Source organism: Pseudophryne corroboree, chromosome 8 (assembly GCF_028390025.1).
Source record: "Pseudophryne corroboree isolate aPseCor3 chromosome 8, aPseCor3.hap2, whole genome shotgun sequence".
NCBI lineage: Eukaryota > Metazoa > Chordata > Amphibia > Anura > Myobatrachidae > Pseudophryne > Pseudophryne corroboree.
In genome coordinates, this window is record NC_086451.1 from 480,253,244 (window position 1) to 480,275,911 (window position 22,668).

At 47.8% G+C, this 22,668-nt stretch overlaps 1 protein-coding gene across 1 annotated transcript; it reads right to left on the reverse strand.

Annotated features, from left to right (window-relative positions):
* Positions 1-931: 931 nt before the first annotated feature.
* LOC134949972 (uncharacterized) lies at positions 932-9,401 on the reverse strand. Its single transcript, XM_063938650.1, has 3 exons — positions 9,374-9,401; positions 1,877-2,413; positions 932-1,773 (listed from the first exon to the last, which is right to left on the reverse strand). Exons 1-3 carry the CDS (start codon positions 9,399-9,401, stop codon positions 932-934), a joined length of 1,407 nt encoding a protein of 468 aa, XP_063794720.1.
* Between the last annotated feature and the right edge of the window lie 13,267 nt (positions 9,402-22,668).

Below are 22,668 nucleotides of genomic sequence, written 5' to 3' on the forward strand. Positions count from 1 at the left end.
TAACAATGAAACCTCCATCATTGCTTTGGGCGATGCGAAACCAAACACTGACACAATGCACAGTGTATTCAATCCGCAATGTCTGTCTTCCCCTCCTTGGATATAGATTCCCCTTTGTCTGTATGAAGTAATAGATACAATCTCTAATGAGATAACATTTGCCCGGGAGACAGTGATGGCGTCAGGTGCTGGAAACCACAACTTTCTATTGCGTGGCGACTTGTCGTGCGACGCATATTTCTATCATCGGACTGAAGTCTTTCTCTTTGCAGATGTCGGACGCCGGAGCTTTTGCCGTTCCAGTGATTTATGGTCTTCTAAGTTCTATGGTATTTTCCACCAAAGTGTAAATAATCATTACAGATATAATCACAATAGTGACACGTCGCCTCTGGCAACGTAACCAGCGCAGCCACTTTCTCATATAATGAATGTTGTGTGTACAGCACAGGACAGTCTGCGGAGGCTCCCAGCAATGCATGAAACATGGATGAGATGTGTTGGGACCATGTCCAGCCAACAGCTTGGTTCTGACAGAGATCGATGGCTGGGTCTGATGGACATCGGGGGCTGGGTCTCATGGACATCGGGGGCTGGGTCTCATGGACATCGGGGGCTGGGTCTGATGGAGATCGGGGGCTGGGTCTGAAGGAGATCGGTGGCTGGGTCTGATGGAAATCGGGGGTTGGGTCTGAAAGAGATCGGTGGCTGGGTCTGACGGAGATCGGTGGCTGGGTCTGAAGGAGATCGGTGGCTGGGTCTGAAGGAGATTGGGAGGTGGGTCTGATGGAGATTGGGGGCTGGGTCTGACGGAGATCGGTGGCTGGGTCTGATGGACATCGGGGGCTGGGTCTCATGGACATCGGGGGCTGGGTCTCATGGACATCGGGGGCTGGGTCTCATGGACATCGGGGGCTGGGTCTCATGGACATCAGGGGCTGGGTCTCATGGACATCAGGGGCTGGGTCTGATGGAGATCGGGGGCTGGGTCTGATGGACATCGGGGGCTGGGTCTGATGGGAGATCGGGGGCTGGGTCTGAAGGAGTTCGGTGGCTGGGTCTGATGGAGATCGGGGGTTGGGTCTGAAGGAGATCGGTGGCTGGGTCTGATGGAGATCGGGGGTTGGGTCTGAAGGAGATCGGTGGCTGGGTCTGATGGAGATCGGGGGTTGGGTCTGAAGGAGATCGGTGGCTGGGTCTGATGGAGATCGGGGGTTGGGTCTGTAGGAGATCGGTGGCTGGGTCTGATGGAGATCGGGGGCTGGGTCTGAAGGAGATTGGGAGGTGGGTCTGATGGAGATCGGGGGCTGGGTCTGAAGGAGATCGGGGGCTGGGGCTGATGGACATCGGGGGCTGGGTCTGATGGGAGATCGGGGGTTGGGTCTGAAGGAGATCGGTGGCTGGGTCTGATGGAGATCGGGGGATGGGTCTGAAGGAGATCGGTGGCTGGGTCTGATGGAGATCGGGGGTTGGGTCTGAAGGAGATCGGTGGCTGGGTCTGATGGAGATCGGGGGTTGGGTCTGTAGGAGATCGGTGGCTGGGTCTGATGGAGATCGGGGGCTGGGTCTGAAGGAGATTGGGAGGTGGGTCTGACGGAGATCGGTGGCTGGTTTTGATGGAGATCGGCGGCTGATTCTGATGGAGATCGGCGGCTGGGTCTGACGGAGATCGGCGGCTGGGTCTGACGGAGATCAGTGGCTGGGTCTGACGGAGATCGCGGCTGGGTCTGACGGAAATTGGTGGCTGGGTCTGACAGTGATCGGTGGCTGGGTCTGACAGAGCGCTAAGGGTTATGGTTGGGCTGTGTCATGCATTCTAGTGGATGTATGCCCCTTATCCATTGGCGTATTTATAATGGGTGCAGTGTGTGATCGCCGGCTCGGTCTGATGGAGATCGGTGGCTGGGTCTGAAGGAGATCGGTGGCTGGGTCTGAAGGAGATCGGTGGCTGGGTCTGAAGGAGATCGGTGGCTGGGTCTGAAGGAGATCGGTGGCTGGGTCTGATGGAGATCGGTGGCTGGGTCTGAAGGAGATCGGTGGCTGGGTCTGAAGGAGATCGGTGGCTGGGTCTGACGAAGATCTGTGGCTGGGTCTGAGGGAGATCGGTGGTGGGGCCTGATGGAGATCGTGGCAGGGTCTGACGGAGATCTGTGGCTGGGTCTGAGGGAGATCGGCGGTTGGGTATGAGGGAGATCGGTGGCGGGGTCTGAGGGAGATCTGTGGCTGAGTGTGATGGTGATCGGTGGCTGGGTCTGAGGGAGATCGGCGGTTGGATTAGATGGTGATCGCCGGCTGGGTCTGACGGTGAACAGCGGTTGGGTCTGAGGGAGATCGGTGGCTGGGTCTGACGGAGATCTGTGGCTGAGTCTAATGGTGATCGGTGGCTGGGTCTGACGGAGATCAGTGGCTGGGTCTGACAGAGTGTTAAGGATTATGGTTGGGCTGTATCATACATTGCATATTCTAGGGGATGTATGCCCCTTGTCCACTGGCGTATTTTTAATGGGTGCAGTATGTGCGGTGCACACAGGCCCCGGGGGTACAGGGGAGCCCACACAGCACATCCTGCACCCATTACTTTCAATGCACACCCTCCGGAGTCCCGTGGCACAGCAGCAGCGCTGCAGAAATCACTGGGAAAATGGCTCGGAGGCCATTTTCCTAGTGTTTGCAAATGCGCAGTAGGAAACAACCCCCCCCCCCCCCCCCCCCCCCCACACCCCCACTGCAGAAGTGCTTCTGCACTTTAGGAGTAGCTCCTGGCCAGAGCAGCTTTAGCGTGCTGGCTGGGAGCTACTCGTCGCTCCCCGGCCCACAACGGCTGCGTGTAACGTCACGCAGCCGCAGCGGCCTGCCCCCCGCAGAGTCTGGCCACACCTGCGTTGGCCGGACCGTGCCCCCATAACGGCGGCCAAACGCCGCCGTGCTGCCCCCTCCCTCCTAGCGATTACCTCTGTCTGTCATGCGCTGGTGCACGTGCAATTCCGACCCGATCGCTGCGCTGCGATAAACTGCAGCGTGCGGTCGGGTCGGAATGACCCCCATTACCCAGATCCGATGACTTTATGCCAGAAGCCACAAACATGACCTCACCTTCCAATGTACTCTATTCAGAACTGCTGTAAGTTTCGGATAAGACGTCTCAGTGTTCTATCTGTACATACGGTGACGGAAGTGTTACATGTGTGAGCAGCGGAGACAATGAGACGCTTCCACAGGGAATGTGAGAATAACATTCCTCGTCTGCTCATTATCTTGTCTTAGTAATATGCTGACATGTATGTGACAGGCGTGTTGTGGGAAACACGTCCTTATCTGGAGACAATCACAGCGATAACAGCATCTTATCATCCACCCTATTGTTATATTATAATCCTCCGGAAGAGCTTTGTTATTGGAGCGTGGTGACGGGGCGAGGAAGATTCTCACACTCCGGGACAATAAATAACTTTATGGTGTTCTCCCAACTGGAATGATGAGTATAATTATTTCCTCTCTTTATCCAAGCTTAATGCACAGAACATAGGGGGTCATTCCGAGTTGATCGCTAGCTGTTTTCGTTCGCAGCGCAGCAATTAGGCAAAAAAGCGGCACTTCTGCGCATGCGGTGCAATGCGTATGCGGCGCAATGCGCATGCGCGACGTACTTTCATAACAGCCGAAGTAGTTTCATACAAGATACAGCGACGCTTTTCAGTCGCACTGCTGGCCGCAGAGTGATTGACAGGAAGTGGGCGTTTCTGGGAGGTAACTGACCGTTTTCGGGGAGTGTGCTGAAAAACGCAGGCGTGTCAGATACGAACGCGTGTTCGTGACATCAAAACAGGAACTGAACAGTCTGAAGTGATCGCAAGCGCTGAGTAGGTCTGGAGCTGCTCAGAAACTGCTCAAAAATTTTTTGCAGCCGCTCTGCGATCCTTTCATTTGCACTTCTGCTAAGCTAAGATACACTCCCAGAGGGCGGCGGCCTAGCGTTTTCACGGCTGCTAAAAGCAGCTAGCGAGCGATCAACTCGGAATGAGGGCCATAGCACAGACTAATTCTGTACAACAGCCTAGCCATCCAAGCTTACAATCCACAGGGAGACTTAGGGATCTATTTACTAAGCCTTGGATGGAGATAAAGTATCAGCCAATCAGCTCATAACGGTCATTTTTCAAACACAGCCTGTAACATGGCATTAAGGTGCTGATTGGTTGGCTCCCCCCCCCGTGCACTTTATCTCTCTACAAGGCTTAGTACATAGACCCCTAAGAGCCCAAGGGCTAACATTAGGATTCACCAGCGGCTCTGGTACCTCTCTCAGTGAAGAATGTGTGGTAAAAAGGTAACATAAAGTTATCCATGACTAAATACAGGATGGTAAATATCCGGCACAGTGTCTGAGGTTTCCGCCTCCGCCGTGTTGTGCGTTCTATCACCTATCCGCGAGTTTATACAAAGCAGTCCAAAAGTGTCCAAATCGCGATTATCAGGGAAATGATTGGATAAGTTAGTGGAGAAAGTGGATGAGTGGCCAAGTCATATGTGATCAGAGCAGTGACAGAACTCCTGAGGGCCATGGAATCATTGGCCTCCGGGTACCAGCTGTCAGGGGGACACAGATAAATGTTAAACCGCTGCCTGCACCCTGCTGATCACGGCTCGGCACACATGACATCATGACGTCTCACTGCATCACACTGCTCAGAGAAGCCATGGCATGAACAGGATCAGCGGCAGATAGAAGAAACAGAAGGTAAATGTATGTGGGCTGATGGTGGAGGGATGTGGGGACTGGGACTGAAGAGACAAAATAGAGCTGCCTGGACCTGGAGAGACAGAAGGGGCTAGCTGGAGAGACACACTGGGGGTCTGGAGAGACAGAAGGAGCTGCCTGGAGCTAAAGAGACACTGGGGGTGGGGGCTGGAGAGACAGAAAGGGGCTAGGTAAAGCTGGAAAGACACTTGGGGACAGGAGAGACAGGAGGAGCTGGAGAAAACAGAAGGGTCTGGCTGGGGCTGGAGAGACACTGGGGGGTTGGAAAGACAGAAGGTGTTGGCTAGAGCTGGAGAGATACTGGGGGGTTGGAGAGACAGGAGCGGTTGGCTAGAGCTGGATAGACACTGGGAGGCTGGAGAGACAGAAGGGGTTAGCTAGAGCTGGAGAGACACTGGGGGGGGTTGGAGAGACAGAAGGGGTCTGGCTGGGGCTGGAGAGACACTGGGGGGTTGGAGAGACAGAAAGGGTTGGCTAGAGCTGGATAGACACTGGGAGGCTGGAGAGACAGAAGGGGTATGGCTGGGGCTGGAAAGACACTGGGAGATTGGAGAGACAGAAGGGGCCTGGCTAGGGCTGGAGAGACACTGGGAGGTTGGAGAGACAGAAGGGGTCTGGCTAGAGCTGGATAGAGACTGGGAGGTTGGAGAGACAGAAGGGGTCTGGCTAGAGCTGGATAGAGACTGAGGGGCTGAAGAGACAGAAGGGCTCTGGCTGGGGCTGGAGAGACACTGGGGGGTTGGAAAGACAGAAGGGGTTGGCTAGAGCTGGAGAGACACTGGGGGCTGGGGAGACAAGGGGTCTGGCTGGGGCTGGAGAGACACTGGGTGGGAGGGTTAGAGAGACAGAAGGGGTTGGCTAGAGCTGGAGAGACACTAGGGGGCTGGAGAGACAGAAGGGGTTGGCTAGAGCTGTAGAGACACTGGGGGGTTGGAAAGACAGAAGGGGTCTGGCTGGGGCTGGAGAAACACTGGTAGATTGGAGAGACTGAAGGGGTTGGCTAGAGCTGGAGAGACACTGGAAGGCTGGAAAGACAGAAAGGGTCTTGCTGAGGCTGGAGAGACACTGTTTGGATTGGAGCTGCAGAAACACGAGGGAATGAGGCTGGAGATACACAAGGGTGGGGGTGAGGCTGAGGGGAACTTGGGGGAGGTGGCTGGAGATTATCCACAACTTGCAGGATTGCTGGTACATTACTTCCTCCTTTGTCCCTTCAGCTTTGCCACATGTGCATGCCCCAGTGGGTGGGGGGCACCACCATCTATTTCTCCAGGTGCCTGGTATGAATTTAAGCCCCTAGATCAGAGCAATCACTTTCGAGACAGTTTCTATGTAGGCTGCTAGACGGCCATATAATATTACAAAACATATCTGGGAGATGCCCCCTGGATATTGTCCACCTTACCGCTGTATCTGTTGATTGGGGCTACTGACAGGAGTAGCCAAATTATCAAAACCACTGTTACTAAGTAACAGGAACATAATAGTTACTGACAGTTGGTCTGACCCTTGTCCCCTCCTACCAGTGTCAGTGATGTAATCACCTGAGAGCTCCGTCACCAACTGAGAGGACAGATAGAATTATATAATAGATGGTAAATCCACGCAGGAAATGTATCATAGTGTCAGCTTTGACCTGGGAAGGGGTGGGGGGTGTTTCATGGTGTGTCCTGGGCCCCATAGTTTCAAAGATGTAAAGCAGGGGTGGCCAACCAGTCAGTGGCAAAGAGACAGAAAAGATCTGTAGTCAAGAGTAAGAGCCATATCATGCGCGCGCCGAAGGCACGTGAACAAAAATGGGGGCGTGGCATAGTTGTCACAAAGCCACACCCCATTTTTGTGCGCACACCTTTCGGTTTGACGTTTGTAGGAGTTTGACCTTGTGTCACAACCCCATGTTTTGTCATGTTGTACAGTGCCACATACAAATAAAGCCCCAGTACAGTGCCACATACATATAAACACACCAAAATATGGGTGCCTCCACAGTGCCAGATACATATATGCCCCCACAGTGCCAGATACATATATGTCCCCACAGTGCCAGATACATAGATGTCCCCACAGTGCCAGATACATTTATGCCTCCACAGTGCCAGATACATATATGTCCCCACAGTGCCAGATACATATATGTCCCCACAGTGCCAGATACATATATGCCCCCACAGTGCCAGATACATATATGTCCCCACAGTGCCAGATACATAGATGTCCCCACAGTGCCAGATACATTTATGCCTCCACAGTGCCAGATACATATATGTCCCCACAGTGCCAGATACATATATGTCCCCACAGTGCCAGATACATATATTCCTCCACAGTGCCAGATACATATATGTCCACACAGTGCCAGATACATATATTCCTCCACAGTGCCAGATACATATATGTCCCCACAGTGCCAGATACATATATGTCCCCACAGTGCCAGATACATATATGTCCACACAGTGCCAGATACATAGATGTCCCCACAGTGCCAGATGCATATATGTCCCCACAGTGCCAGATACATATATGTCTCCACAGTGCCAGATACATGTATGTCCCCACAGTGCCAGATACATATTTGTCCCCACAGTGCCAGATACATATATGTCCCCACAGTGCCAGATACATATATTCCTCCACAGTGCCAGATACATATATTCCTCCACAGTGCCATATATATATATATATATATATATATATATATATTCTTCCACAGTGCCAGATACATATATGCCCCCACAGTGCCAGATACATATATGTCCCCACAGTGCCAGATACATATATTCCTCCACAGTGCCAGATACATATATTCCTCCACAGTGCCAGATACATATATGCCCACAGTGCCAGATACACATATGCCCCACAGTGCCAGATACATATATGCCCCACAGTGCCAGATAAATATATGCCCCCACAGTGCCAGATACATATATTCCTCCACAGTGCCAGATACATATATTCCTCTACAGTGCCAGATACATATATGCCCCACAGTGCCAGATACATATATGCCTCCACAGTGCCAGATACATATATGCCCCCACAGTGCCAGATATATATATGCCCCACAGTGCCAGATACATATATGCCCCCACAGTGCCAGATATATATATGCCCCACAGTGCCAGATACATATATGCCTCCACAGTGCCAGATACATATATTCCTCCACAGTGCCAGATACATATATTCCTCTACAGTGCCAGATACATATATGCCCCACAGTGCCAGATACATATATGCCTCCACAGTGCCAGATACATATATGCCCCCACAGTGCCAGATATATATATGCCCCACAGTGCCAGATACATATATGCCTCCACAGTGCCAGATACATATATGCCCCCACAGTGCCATATATATATATATATGCCCCACAGTGCTAGATACATATATGCCCCACAGTGCCAGATTCATATATGCCCCCACAGTGCCAGATACATATATGCCCCCACAGTGCCAGATACATATATGCCCCCACAGTGCCAGATACATATATGCCCCCACAGTGCCAGATATATATATGCCCCACAGTGCCAGATACATATATTCCTCCACAGTGCCAGATACATATATGTCCCCACAGTGCCAGATACATATATGTCCCCACAGTGCCAGATACACATATGCCCCCACAGTGCCAGATTCATATATTCCCCCACAGTGCCAGATACATATATGCCTCCATAGTGCCAGATAAATATATGCCCCCACAGTGCCAGATACATATATGCCCCACAGTGCCAGATTCATATATGCCCCCACAGTGCCAGATATATATATATATGCCTCCATAGTGCCAGATAAATATATGCCCCCACAGTGCCAGATACATATATTCCTCCACAGTGCCAGATACATATATTCCTCCACAGTGCCAGATACATATATGCCCCCACAGTGCCAGATACATATATGCCTCCATAGTGCCAGATAAATATATGCCCCCACAGTGCCAGATACATATATTCCTCCACAGTGCCAGATACATATATTCCTCCACAGTGCCAGATACATATATTCCTCCACAGTGCCAGATACATATATTCCTCCACAGTGCCAGATATATATATTCTTCCACAGTGCCAGATACATATATGTCCCCACAGTGCCAGATACACATATGCCCCCCACAGTGCCAGACACATATATGTCCCCATAGTGCCAGATACACATATGCCCCCACAGTGCCAGATACATATATGCCCCACAGTGCCAGATACATATATGCCCCCACAGTGCCAGATAAATATATGCCCCCACAGTGCCAGATACATATATTTCTCCACAGTGCCAGATACATATATTCCTCCACAGTGCCAGATATATATATTCTTCCACAGTGCCAGATACATATATGTCCCCAAAGTGACAGATACACATATGCCCCCACAGTGCCAGACCATATATGTCCCCATAGTGCCAGATATGTCCCCACTGCCAGATACACATCTCTCCAGTGCTAGATATGCCCCCAGTGTAAGATACACATTTCCCCCCAGTGCCAGATATGCCCCCAGTGCCAGATATCCCCCCAGTACAGACATAGGCGTGCGCACAGGGGGTGCCTGGTGCGCACAGGCATCCCCTAATGTCTGGCACCCCCCATACCTGTTGCAGCACAGCGATCGATGGCCATCCTGTGCCCCAACCCTCCTGCCGCCTCCTGCCCGCCTCCCGCCACCACCGCAGCCGGACACAGCACTACAGTATGTCTGTACTATTGGCTACTGGCCGCACTGGGTACATGGATGCATCCTCCTGGCTCCGCCTCGTGGTGTGACGTTAAGCTGTCACACCGCGCTCCTTCCTTCCCTCCCTGCCCGCGCTCAGTCTCTCTTCTCTCACCTGCGCTCAATTCCTCATGTGCCGCGGCCACCCCGCCAGCATCACGGGCAGCATGACTCTAATGAGGACTTGGAAGAAAACAGAGAGAGAGGGAGAGAAAGTTCACTGAGGACTCGGAGTGTGTCACTGAGGCAGTAAGTCTGTATGTGAAACGCTCAGTGCTGCAACCTGCTCCTGCAGGGAAAAGAGAGGGGCCAGCCCAGCCAGGGGGAATAAAATAACATGTAGAAATGAAGTGAAGTTACAATTAAAAAAAAAAAAGAGATCTGTGTGTGCAATCAGGGAAATAAAATTAAAAGAAAAAAGGTCACATAAATATATTAGCCAGAGATCCAAACACTCAGTAGTTTCCTTAGTGCACCTATAGATCTCATTCTTTCCTTTTTTGTAACTTACTGTATTTGGCCTCGCCAGCCAGGGGGAATAACAGCCTCATACTGTGTGGGGTAATGTGAATCTGGCTCATACTGTGTGGGGTAATGTGAATCTGGCTCATACTGTGTGGGGTAATGTGAATTTGGCTCATACTGTGTGGTGTAATGTGTATTCAGCTCATACTGTGCGATGTAATGTGAATTCAGCTCATACTGTGTGGCGTAATGTGAATTTGGCTCATACTGTGTGGAGTAATGTGAATTTCAGCTCATACTGTGTGGGGGGGAAGGGAATTTCATCTCATACTGTGTGGAGTAATGTGAATTTCAGCTCATACTGTTTGGGGTAATGTGAATTTCAACTCATACTGTGTGGAGTAATGTGAATTTCAGCTCATACTGTGTGTGGTAATGTGAATTTGGCTCATACTGTGTGGAGTAATGTGAATTTCGGCTCATACTGTGTGGAGTAATGTGAATTTCAGCTCATACTGTGTGGGGGAAAGGGAATTTCATCTCATACTGTGTGGAGTAATGTGAATTTCAGCTCATACTGTGTGGGGTAATGTGAATTTGCTTCATACTGTGTGGAGTAATGTGAATTTCAGCTCATACTGTGTGGAGTAATGTGAATTTCAGCTCATACTGTTTGGGGTAATGTGAATTTCAACTCATACTGTGTGGAGTAATGTGAATTTCAGCTCATACTGTTTGGGGTAATGTGAATTTCAGCTCATACTGTGTGGAGTAATGTGAATTTGGCTCATACTGTGTGGTGTAATGTGAATTTGGCTCATACTGTGTGGTGTAATGTGAATTTGGCTCATACTTTGTGGTGTAATGTGAATTTGGCTCATACTGTGTGGAGTAATGTGAATTCAGCTCATACTGTGTGGTGTAATGTGAATTTGGCTCATACTGTGTGGAGTAATGTGAATTTTGGCTCATACTGTGTGGTGTAATGTGAATTTGGCTCATACTGTGTGAGGTAATGTGAATTTGGCTCATACTGTGTGGAGTAATGTGAATTTGGCTCATACTGTGTGGAGTAATGTGAATTTGGCTCATACTGTGTGGTGTAACGTGAATTTGGCTCATACTGTATGGAGTAATGTGAATTTGGCTCATACTGTGTGGGGTAATGTGAATTTGGCTCATACTGTGTGGGGTAATATGAATTTCGGCTCATACTGTGTGGGGTAATGTGAATTCAGCTCATACTGTGTGGCGTAATGTGAATTTGGCTCATACTGTGTGGAGTAATGTGAATTTGGCTCATACTGTGTGGCATAATGTGAATTCAGCTCATACTGTGTGGTGTAATGTGAATTTGGCTCATACTGTGTGCTGTAATGTGAATTCAGCTCATACTGTGTGGAGTAATGTGAATTTCGTCTCATACTGTGTGGAGTAATGTGAATTCAGCTCATACTGTGTGGAGTAATGTGAATTTCGGCTCATACTGTGTGGAGTAATGTGAATTTCGGCTCATACTGTGTGGAGTAATGTGAATTTCGGCTCATACCATGTGGCGTAATGTGAATTTGAAGCCTACTGTGTGGCATAATGTGAATAAGGGGCACTACTGTCAGTAGCTGGTGAGCATGGGGACATGTGTGACAAATGCTGGTGTTCTGCGGAGGAAGAGTCTGATGGCATAGATAGAGGCAGATGTGGCTCTGATGGCATATGTGTAAATTTTAAACTTTACTTGTGTCATATTAAAACTTAAATGTTGGGCTCCCTAAATCTCCTGTACTTTTCAGAGTGGCCCATTCAAAATCAGGGTGTAGGTGCTGGGGGGTGAAAGTGGTGGGGTGTGTGAGGGGGGAGGTGAATGAATATGCAGTAAGACCCACTATATAGTTCCGCCACTGGGTCAGGGATAGGTTTGGGAAGTGTGAGCAGCGACAGGGTACAGCAGCAGCGAGGACTCGGGGTTATGGCATAGCAGTACCGGCCAGTGGTCGCACCATTATGTTTCATTTTAATCTACTTCATTATTAGGAACTAGAGAGAAATTAGATTAAGGTATGTGATTTTACTGAGAGAATGTAAAATAGTGCTAGACATGTCCCTGGCCGGTGCTGGACACACCAAAAATGCGGTGCTAGACACACCCCTCCGGCGATGCACCCCCTAATAAAAATAGCTGCGCACGCCTATGAGTACAGATACACATGTCCCCCCAGTGCCAGATATGCCCCCAGTGCCAAATATGTCCCCACTTTCAGCAACACATCTCCCCAGTGCCAGATATGCCCCACACTGCCAGCTACATCTCTCCCCAGTGCCAGATATGCCACCAGTCTCCACTCTCCAGCTGCGTTGATTCTCTCTAATTAGGCACCGGTCCGTGAGCCAATCAGAGTTCACGGACCGGCAGCTAAGACTCCTGATTGGCTCTGATTGGCTCACGGGCCGGCGCCGGGCACTGCAGACTAGGGCAGCAGGAGGCACCGCGGGAGCTTACGAGCCGCATGCGGAGATAGAAAGAGCCGCATGTGACTCGAGAGCCGCGGGTTGGCCACCGCTGATGTAAAGTATGATTGCTAACAGAGCAGTCCTAGGCATAGGCAAACTAGGCAAATGCCTAGGGCATTTAGTATGCCTAGGGGCACAAGCAGCTTCTGCTGATTAAAATGATATGCGGCATACCTATATTCTGTGTGTGACTGCGGCTGTATCTGTATACGAAATGCTACGTTACAGTGTATTCCTGGAAATCACTGTAACGTAGCATTTCATATGCAGATACAGCCACAGACACACACAGAATAGAGGCATGCTGCATATCATTTTAATCAGCAGAAGCTGCTTGTGCATTCTAGCCACATAGCAATGCAAATAAGAGTCATTTTCATAAAAAAACGGCGCCCGACATTAGCAGAGCTGACAGCTGACTCACGCTCATCTCCTGCTGCATGGCGTATTAAGGCAAAATGTATAAGGACACATCTGTATCCAAGCAGAGGCAGAGGTCACAGTGTTAATGGCCATGTAAGTGCAGTGTGCGGGGTCAGAGGTGGAGCTAGTGGCGGTGCCAGGCGGCACCAGACAAAATATTGCCTAGGGCATCATATTGGTTAGGGCCGGCTCTGACTGCTACGGCATACAGTGACTTCTAGAGAACCGTGTTCTCCCAACTTGACATTACACCGTGCACAAAGCTATACTGTAAATATGTCTTGCAACAATCACAACGGGTACATGCAGCATGGCGACACTGGAATGTAGACACCGTTATGGTGTGTACTTAAGCCGGCCGGCAGTACCATTGTAAACTTGGTGGCCCCCATGTCCCCTGACTGTTACAGCAGCAGAGGAAGGGACGTCTAATCCATATTATCATGGCTCTGGACTGAGATGTTCTACAAGCTCCTATGGGTGTGATATTCAGTTTACTTATTATAGGGTTGTGCGTTTAGTCGGACTGCTGTGTGTGAGTCAAGGTGATACATTGCACTGCGTATGAAAGTCGTGGGATTGTCTATCTGCAGATTATTTACAAAAGGTTCTTCCCAGTGAAAAACATCTAAATATAGCTCAGCCTATGACTGGGAGACCTGGGGAGGAATTAGTAACAAAGCGAAGATTCATCCAGAGATTAGAGACCAGAGGAAGGAGATCTGAGAAGTGATTGTTATATTATTACAGCTCTAGAGACGCACGCACTGGTATCTGTAGAGATGAGCAACATTAATTAGGACTGTGTATCTGTCGTACATCTTATGTCATACGAGATACGGATCTGTGATTAGACAGGAAACGATTTATGTAACTTCCAAACTTCTACTGATAACGGAGACCTTTAAAGTTCCTACAGGATGAAGAGTGCAGATGTAGCGCGTGCTCAGAGGTGGACAAAGACGCGATTGTGCGTGTGTCTTTGGCGGTTGCCCATCTGCGACTTTATGCAAATACTTTGGTGCAAGTGAATGTGCTAGGACGAATTGCAATTGGGACTGAAAGCACACCTCTAGCCAAACCCACAATCTCATCTGTGATTATACAGCCCCATTGCAAATCTAGCCCACTCCCACTGCACGCATCGCTACAAACGCAACACTGCGCACATTCACTGAGAATTACGAGAATAAACGCAGCTCTTATATCGATGTCAGCGCACAATTGGGATGGGTTGTTTCTTGTTCTATTCTGCCAGGATAATGGGCCTAATTCAGAGCTGATTGCTGCTGCAAATTACACTGTCCTGCGATCGGATAATCGCTGCCCAGGGGAAGTGGAAATTCGCCCCGTGCAAGTTTGCGATTACATGTGTACGCCGTGAAAAAATCCCCTCAGACAGCGGACAGCTGCAAAACCGTTCGTATCACACTCACCATCGAATGTTTTTCCCATTCTGTGCAGTGTGTGCGCAGCTCAGTACTTACTTCTCCAGTGCAAAGGAATCAGGCTGATGGGGGCCGGAGCTGACGTCACACACCCGCCCTGAAAACGTAGAGTGGAAATAGAACCCGTGGCGAGCGCACCTCTACAGTGTTCGGAGACACCTAGTTAGGAACACGGAAACCAGATCTGACACAAGCGCACTGTTTGGGTGTTGACGCATGCGCGGTGTGCCGATAATCACTTATTGCGCGATTATTCGCATTTGCAACTGATGCTGAATGAGGCCCTAAGTCTCTGTAGACGCTGTAATACCGATTGCTGCATCTTTAGACATCACCATCTGTCATACTACGGCAGGTGCAGATTTTGCGCTCGAGTACGGCCTCCTGTGTGAACGAATGAGCGTCTGTGCCTGCAATCCCCATCAGTGGGACACCTGCGAAACCCCATAAGACGGACCATCTCTGCGCATCTCATTAGCAGCCTCCAAGTCACAGCGCAGCATTTTCCCAAAACACCTCTGATACCGCACGTCTCAGCTGCGCAGTGTAACATCTGCGCCGTAGGAGATTTTAGGGGTATTTGCGCACGAGCAGAAGTAAAGAATCATACAACTTCATGAACACCGGCATTGGTGCGAGTCGGACCGCAGAGTGCATATAGAAGCCAATAGAACAATGTTTCCACCGGTGTAGAAGCAGGGGCGTATTAAGAGAGGAGGGGCCTGTGTGCAGCGTCCATCCGGGTCCCCTCCTCTCAAGTCAGCGGCGCAAGTCTCCGGTAAGATGAGCACAGTAGCGGATCTTGCTACGGGCACACAGGATTTTTGCCCAGGGTGCCGCCACCATCTGGAAGGCGCCGCCACTGTGGCAAGTTCCGCTACTGGTGGTGCCCCCCCCCCCCGGTGCCGATACTGCTGTGCGGTGCGCAATGAAGTCATCGTGCACCGCACTGCATTGTGGGTGCGGCACTTAGACACTAGGGGTCATGATTGACCTCTAGTGTCTATGCGGTTCTATGGGTGAGACGTCATGACGTCTCTCCCATAGATCAGAGGAGCGGCGCCAGCGGCCAGAGACGGAGGGCAGCAGCGGTCGGCCATCAGGTGCGAGGATGGTAAGTATTAATTTTTTTTATTTTTTTTTTAAAGCGGCACAAAAGGGGGGTAATACTACTGGGGCCACAAACGGGGGCAATACTACTGGGGGCACAAACAGGGGGCAATACTACTGGGGGCACAAACAGGGGGCAATACTACTGGGGGCACAAACAGGGGGCAATACTACTTGGGGCACATTGACCACACCCCTTTATGAAGCCACGCTCCTATTTTCGCCCTGGGCGCCACAAGGGCTAGAACCGGCCCTGGATGAGCATTAGAGCCACAACACCATTTTCCCAGCAATTTCCATACTGTACATGGGCAACACGCCATTTTCCTGGTGATTTGCGCAACTCTGCTGCTGCAGATGCAGGACTTCAGAGAGGTATGTAATGAAGACATGGGCACAGGGTGTGCAGTGTGGCCCCCCTGGTCCCAGTACACCCTGCACCCAGGTATAGATACGCCATTGTGTAGGAGTCTATAGATAATTCATCACTGAGAAATGGCCGACGCCTGACTACGTAAGATCTATAATACCGGCTCCGGCTCTGTGATGTATATTCAGGGGAAAATAGACATTTCCATGTCACTGACCAAATCATTTCTATTATTCCTGTATAGAATCAAAAACCACTTTATGGCCATTTCGTCCTCTTAAGGAGACTCCAAATTCCTTCATTCTGTGACCGGAGATAGGTCAGGGGTCAGTAATTACAGATAATCACCACACGAAGGCTGCTGGGGACTGAGATGAGGGATAACCTGAACTTCACCCGTAACTCGGGATATTCTGTCAAAGATCAACGTCAGACCCCCTGGAGATCTCAGACCTGCTCCATGAGCTGGTAATTACACTGTAGTACAAAGTGCTAACCTGCCCTCACCCCCTGCAGAGCGCACCCCCGTCATGGTCATCGCTTCAGGTGGTTTTGGCCTCATTAGGACATGTCAGGCTCTGCCGCTGTGATGTGTCCGATCATCTCTGAATAAGGCCCCAAGGAGAGTTAGATTTGGGTGTGGTGTGTTCAAACTGAAATCTAAATTGCAGTGTAAAAATAAAGCAGCCAGTATTTACCCTGCACAGAAACAATATAACCCACCAAAATCTAACTCTCTCTGCACATGTTACATCTGCCCCACCTGCAGTGCACATGGTTTTGCCCATTAGTTTGCTTTTTTGCTTTGCTAACAAACCTGAATAAGGCCCTATAGGGGTCATTCAGACCTGGTCGCACGCAGGCTATATTTTGCACTGCTGCGACCAGGTAATCGCCGCCTACAGGGGAGGGGGTAATCGCTGTGCAGGGCTGCGAACGGCTGTGCAAAGTTTGTGCAGTCTCTGCACAGCTCAGGACTTACTCTCCCGCTGCGATGATCCGGCCTGGAGCTGACGTCAGGATCCCTCCCTGCAAACGGCCGGACACGCCTGCATTTTCCTCGACACTCCCAGAAAACGGTGAGTTGACACTCCTGGCCGGCCTCTTCCTGTCAATCTTCTTGCGTTCACCGCTGCGAACGGTTTCTTCGTTCTTCTCGTCGCTGCCTGGAGACGGCCATCGCCGGGCAGCGACGCACCTGCACATTGCGGCCCACACGCATACGCACTTGTGACCCGATCGCACGGCTGAAAAAAACTGCAGCATGCGATCGGGTCGGAATGACCCCCATACTTTTTTGCTTTGCTAACAAACCTGAATAAGGCCCAATGGTCATGGTTTCTCAAAGCCACTTGCATCCAATCAGATTAAAGCACAATATAAATAAAATTATTATTATTATTATTATTATGCTGATTACACCTTTCTCATTATCTACATCTGTAATTGGAATTTTCTAATTAGAAATGTTCCTAGATCCTTAGTTCTTTACAATCACGCTCCAGACAGGAAGAGGAACTCTAAAAAGCGTAAACTTGCTCCTTTGTAAACGCAGTGAATAAACGCCAGCCGCTGCGTTCCGCTAGTACGTCTTCACAGAGGTCAGGGCTCGTCCGCATTAGTTATATTCAGAGAAGAACCTTTCCGCTTGTAAGAGATAAAAATAAATACATCATGAATTAATATTAAACTACAGTTACACATCAGACAGGATCTAGGGCCTCATTCCGAGTTCATCGCACGCTGATGATTTTTGCAGCGCAGCGATCAGGTTACTACTACGCAGGCGTATGCACCGCAATGCGCAGGTGCGTCGTATGGGTACAAACAGCACTGTTGCTATGCAATGCTTCTAGCGACAAATCCATTCGCACAGCCGTTCGCAAGGAGATTGTCAGGGAGAGGACATTTGTGGGTGTCAACTGACCGTTTTCTGGGCGTGGTAGGGAAAACACAGGCGTTTGCAGGGCGTGCGCCTGACGTCAATTCCGAGACTGGACAGGCTGAAGTGATCGCAACGGCTGAGTAACTGCAAAAAACTTTTTCGTTCCGCTCGGCTGCACAGGCGTTCGCACACTTGCAAAGAGAAAATACTCTCCCCCGTGGGCGGCGACTATGCGTTTGCACGGCTGCAAAAAGTAGCTAACGAGCGATCAAAGGAGAAGGCGAAGAGATACTTCCCAAAGAGGTCAGAAACAACACTATACCAAAACAAAGGAAACTCAACATAGAGAGATTCCCACGCATAACAGATTTGAGCCTCTTGGGGACAAATTATATCAGACATCTGAATCCTTCTCCCCATACGGAGGTGCTAGAAGGAGGTCCCCAACCACCCGACAACAATCACGTTTTTTAGGAAAGGGCCACTATACCAATCACCAGAGGTCCCCACAATTGCGAGAAAGGGTGGATTACGAGATAAAATGGAGTGGAAAAAGGGGAAGAGAGGAGGTAGAATAAGAGAGAGAGGATGTAGAGGGGGGAGATTCAGCAAGAATTCCAAACAAAAACAGCAGGAGGAGATAAGCCCTACAGGGATATTCAACCTCTCGGACAAATCTTTGTCGGTTAATGAGATAACATTGCTCAAAAAGGGCCTTAAATTTGCCCCTTCTGCAAAACCTGATTTGTTTGGTCTTTTTGTTGATCTGAATAGGTTCGTTAGAACCTTAAGTCGTAAGAGATATTTTGCCATTAAGGAACTAAATAGAAAGGATCTAATGGGGAATCCTATCATATTGGATTCCAATGACCAAATTCCTTTGGAAATATTGGAATCTCTTCTTTCAGAAAATTTAGAAGGATGTGAGGTACCTGAAACAACTACTAAGCTTTATGATGTGAATAATAGAGAAATATCCTTTAAGAAACCATCTGAGTTCTATCCACTGCAATATCAAGGGCCATTTGTAGAGAGCTTCTATTCCTCTACTATGGAGGATTTTAGGAAGTTGCGTCAAAAAAAAGAGTCTAGAGAAGGCAAAAGTAAGTTCCGTGGGGATAACCTCACTAAAAAAGAGAGATTAGCTCTCAAGAAACTAATGGCAGACACCAATTTGGTCTTTAGACAGGCTGACAAAGGTGGGGGGCTAGTAATACAAAATCGGAAGGATTACCTTTCTGAAGCTAATAGACAGCTAAGTATCACATTATTTTATAAGAAATTGTCATCAGACCCCACTTCTGCCTATCAGAAAGAATTAAAAATACTTCTTGACACAGCTCTTGTGGAAGGCACGCTATCAAAGGACACTTGGCACTTTTTGTTTTCCATGCACCCAGTTATACCTATTTATTATCATTTACCAAAAATTCATAAACACATCACCAAGCCACCTGGTCGACCTATAATTTCAGGTGTTGGGTCACTTACCACTAATTTATCTTTTTTTGTTGATGCACATTCACAAGGTTATGTAATGTCTCTTCAATCATACTTAAGAGATTCTTCTGATTTTCTGAATAAAATCAATAAAATTGTCTGGAAAGACACCTATAAAATTATAGTATGTGATGTAGAAGCACTCTATACCAATATCCCACATGGAAAGGGGATATTGGCAGTGCAACATTATTTACAGAAAGACTGTACTATATCAGAGTCATTACGCAACTTTTTATTATCATCGATACAATTTATTTTAACACACAATTATTTTTTGTTTGAATCACAATTTTTTTTGCAGTCACTAGGGACCGCCATGGGGACCAAGTTCGCTCCGAGTTTCGCCAACCTTTACATGGGGCGCTTCGAGGAGCGCCACATTTGGGGTGGCGGATATGGGGTGAACTTGGTCTTCTTTGGGCGGTATATTGACGACTTATGCATCATTTGGGATGGGGATCTCACCACTGTCACAGAGCTGATTAATAATTTGAATAATAATGATTTTAATTTAAAATTCACACACAATGTGAGTGATACTATTTTGAACTTTTTAGATATAACATTAAAAGTCACTAACAATCAGCTCCACACAGTCACATTTACTAAGGAAGTTGATTGTAATAAATATTTTCACTTTGATAGCTGCCACCACAATAGCTGGAAGACAAACATACCTAAAGGCCAATTTATGCATGTTCGCAGGAATTGTTCTAATGATACTGACTATGCCGTACAGGTAGAAGATATGTTCACATCTTTTTTGAGACAAGGATACCCTAAAGATCTTTTAGATAGAACCCTTGTGGAAGTTAACTCCATGACGAGAGAAGAACTGCTAGTACCCAAGAAGAATAGGACTACAAATTCCGCACCACAAAGGGAAAACAACTCAAAAGGTTCTCTTACCTTCATAACAAAATATAACTCATCAGCTACTGAAATTAAACGTATTATAAATAAAAATTCTAATCTATTGAGGCTTGATAAATATTTGAAGAAAGATTTACAGGAATCCCGGAAAGTAGTTTTCAGAAGGGCTGATAGCCTCAAACAGAAACTAGCACCTAGTATGCTTAAACCAGATCAAAACAAGGTAACAGCTGTGCATAATTGGTTAGATCTAGCCCCAAAACCAAAAGGGTTCTTTAGGTGTGGCAAACCCAGGTGTCATACATGTGATCATGCGGCACATAGATGTAACACTATCACATCATTTAGCAATAAAGAATCGTATGAACTAGGTTCTTTTCTTAACTGCCAGTCAGGTTATGTTATTTATGTCATTTCGTGTGGGTGCGGTATAAAATATGTAGGCCGCACCACTAGAACATTAAATGTTCGGTTTTTGGAACACAGAAGATTCCTTATTAAAGGGAACAGAACACATAGATTACCATGTCACTTTGGAGTATGCCCTAAGGGGATCCTTAAAGATATAAGAGTACAAGCTATTGAACAGATTCCCCCATCAGTCAGAGGAGGCGACAGATTTTCAAAGCTCTGTCGCAAAGAGGCATTCTGGATTTTCAAACTTGGAACCATGGTCCCCTTGGGACTTAACAATACTATAGAGCTTAATAATATATAATCCTCCGCCTCCCCTCCCCCTTACCTTACAGGCTTTATTTGTTTTTCTCAAACCCCCCCCCTCCCCCCCCCCCCCCCTCGCTCTGCAGGCTGTATTCTAATCCTTCCATCATATACACTTTCCATCAAGGCTTAAAACAATTTTAGGTATGAGCTATATGCTTCTCTTTTATGGTCATATATTACATCTTTATGTGATTATTTTGGGTGTAGGTAGGAGATTAGAGAAATATGCTGTATCCATATCCCTTGAGTGTTATCTGGAACAATAGGGCATGATTCAATATCTGTATAATATGTCAATGTTTGTAATAAATTACTATTTATATCTGTATAATTTTAGGGATTGACTCAAAAATATTCCTTTCACTCTGCTTTCTCTTCTTTTTGCCTATATGGTAATTATAAGATTTTAGTTATTTTAGGATTAACTATTTAATAGTATGGTAATCATATGGCTATAAGACACTTATTTTTTGGTATATATAATTTTTTATATATAACTTAGAGAATTTATTTTTATATATATATTATGTTTTTAAAATATGTTGAAACTATATATAGAGTCTCTCTTATATATTTTTTTAGACCTTACAAAAAGAAAAGATAAATTAACCTCTGTGAATGCTTTACATGGAAGACAAATAATCAGACCTAGATATCTATTTAGTTACAACAGTAAGCCAATACAAGTAAAAGTCTGTTGATCCGAATTTAGCATTTGACATCTGCTGCAGCAATTAGAGAGCTCTGGGGTATAAAAATGCCCAACATGATGGAGGCGGTACTTCTGATCAAACAGCCCCTGGCTCGAGGCTGAGAAACGCGTCAAGCATCCCGCCCGACGTTGTCCGGTATCCGAGTATCATAAACACCATACACACAAGGAGTGTGTCCAGCGGCTCCCGTAACGGAACTACAAGCGCACGGTTTCTGGTACAAAGAGCCGCGCTCCGACATCCTGCGAGTCCGGTCTCCACCTGGTGCCATTGACAGCTGTTTCGGTGCCGCCGTATAGCGGTGTGGGCAGCCGGCGCCCACCACCAGGAAGGAGATAGTGATTAATCTTTCCACCATTAAAAGGCCTGGGTAAGCTATATGCATGAGACTGTACTAATAGCGGCTTCGGCTTAAAAGTCACTGCAATTTATATGGAAGCATGTCCATTTAAGCTACCCAGCAAAAGCCACTTTTCACTTTATTTGGATAAAACTGTGAGCATTTAAGCTTTTCATTAAATGGTGGACAATTTATATCCATATTACATACATATCGTAAAAACGTGGATGGACTTTTAAGGAAACCTTGAATGAATTTATATGGTTAATCAGCCCATGCATGGAGCTTAATCAGAGCCGGCCATAGGCATAGGCAAACTAGGCAATTGCCTAGGGCATTTGATATGCCTAGGGGCATCAGCTTCTGCTGATTAAAATGATATGCAGCATGCCTATATTCTGTGTGTAGCATTTCATATGCAGATACAGCCACAGTCTCACACAGTATATAGGCATGCTACATACCATTTTAATCAGCAGAAGCTGCATGTGCCTACTAGCTACATAGCAATGCAAATAAGCTGCATTTTCATAAAAAAAAGGTGCCAGATGTTGTCATTGAGGCAAGATTTATGAGGACACATCTGTATCCAATCAGAGGCAGAGGTCACAGTGTTATCGGCCATGTGAGTGCTGTGTGCATGGGAGTGAGTTGGTTGTGCAGTAGTGTTCGGAATATGTGTAAGGAGCATTATGTGTGTCATGTAAAAATGCATTAATAATGTGCAACATATGTGTAAGGGGCACTATGTGTGTCATTATGTGTATAAGGGCATTAATAATGTGTGGCATATGTGTAACAGGGTACTACTG

Excerpts from the sequence above, each read along its gene's own strand:
- LOC134949972 (XM_063938650.1), bottom strand. The coding sequence starts at position 9,401 with ATGGCCATCGATCGCTGTGCTGCAACAG. Across the intron at positions 2,414-9,373 it reads CGATCGCTGTGCTGCAACAG|ACCCAGCCACTGATCTCCGT; the intron begins GTATGGGGGGTG and ends ACACTCTGTCAG. Across the intron at positions 1,774-1,876 it reads ATCTCCATCAGACCGAGCCG|ACCCAGCCACCGATCACTGT; the intron begins GCGATCACACAC and ends GCGCTCTGTCAG.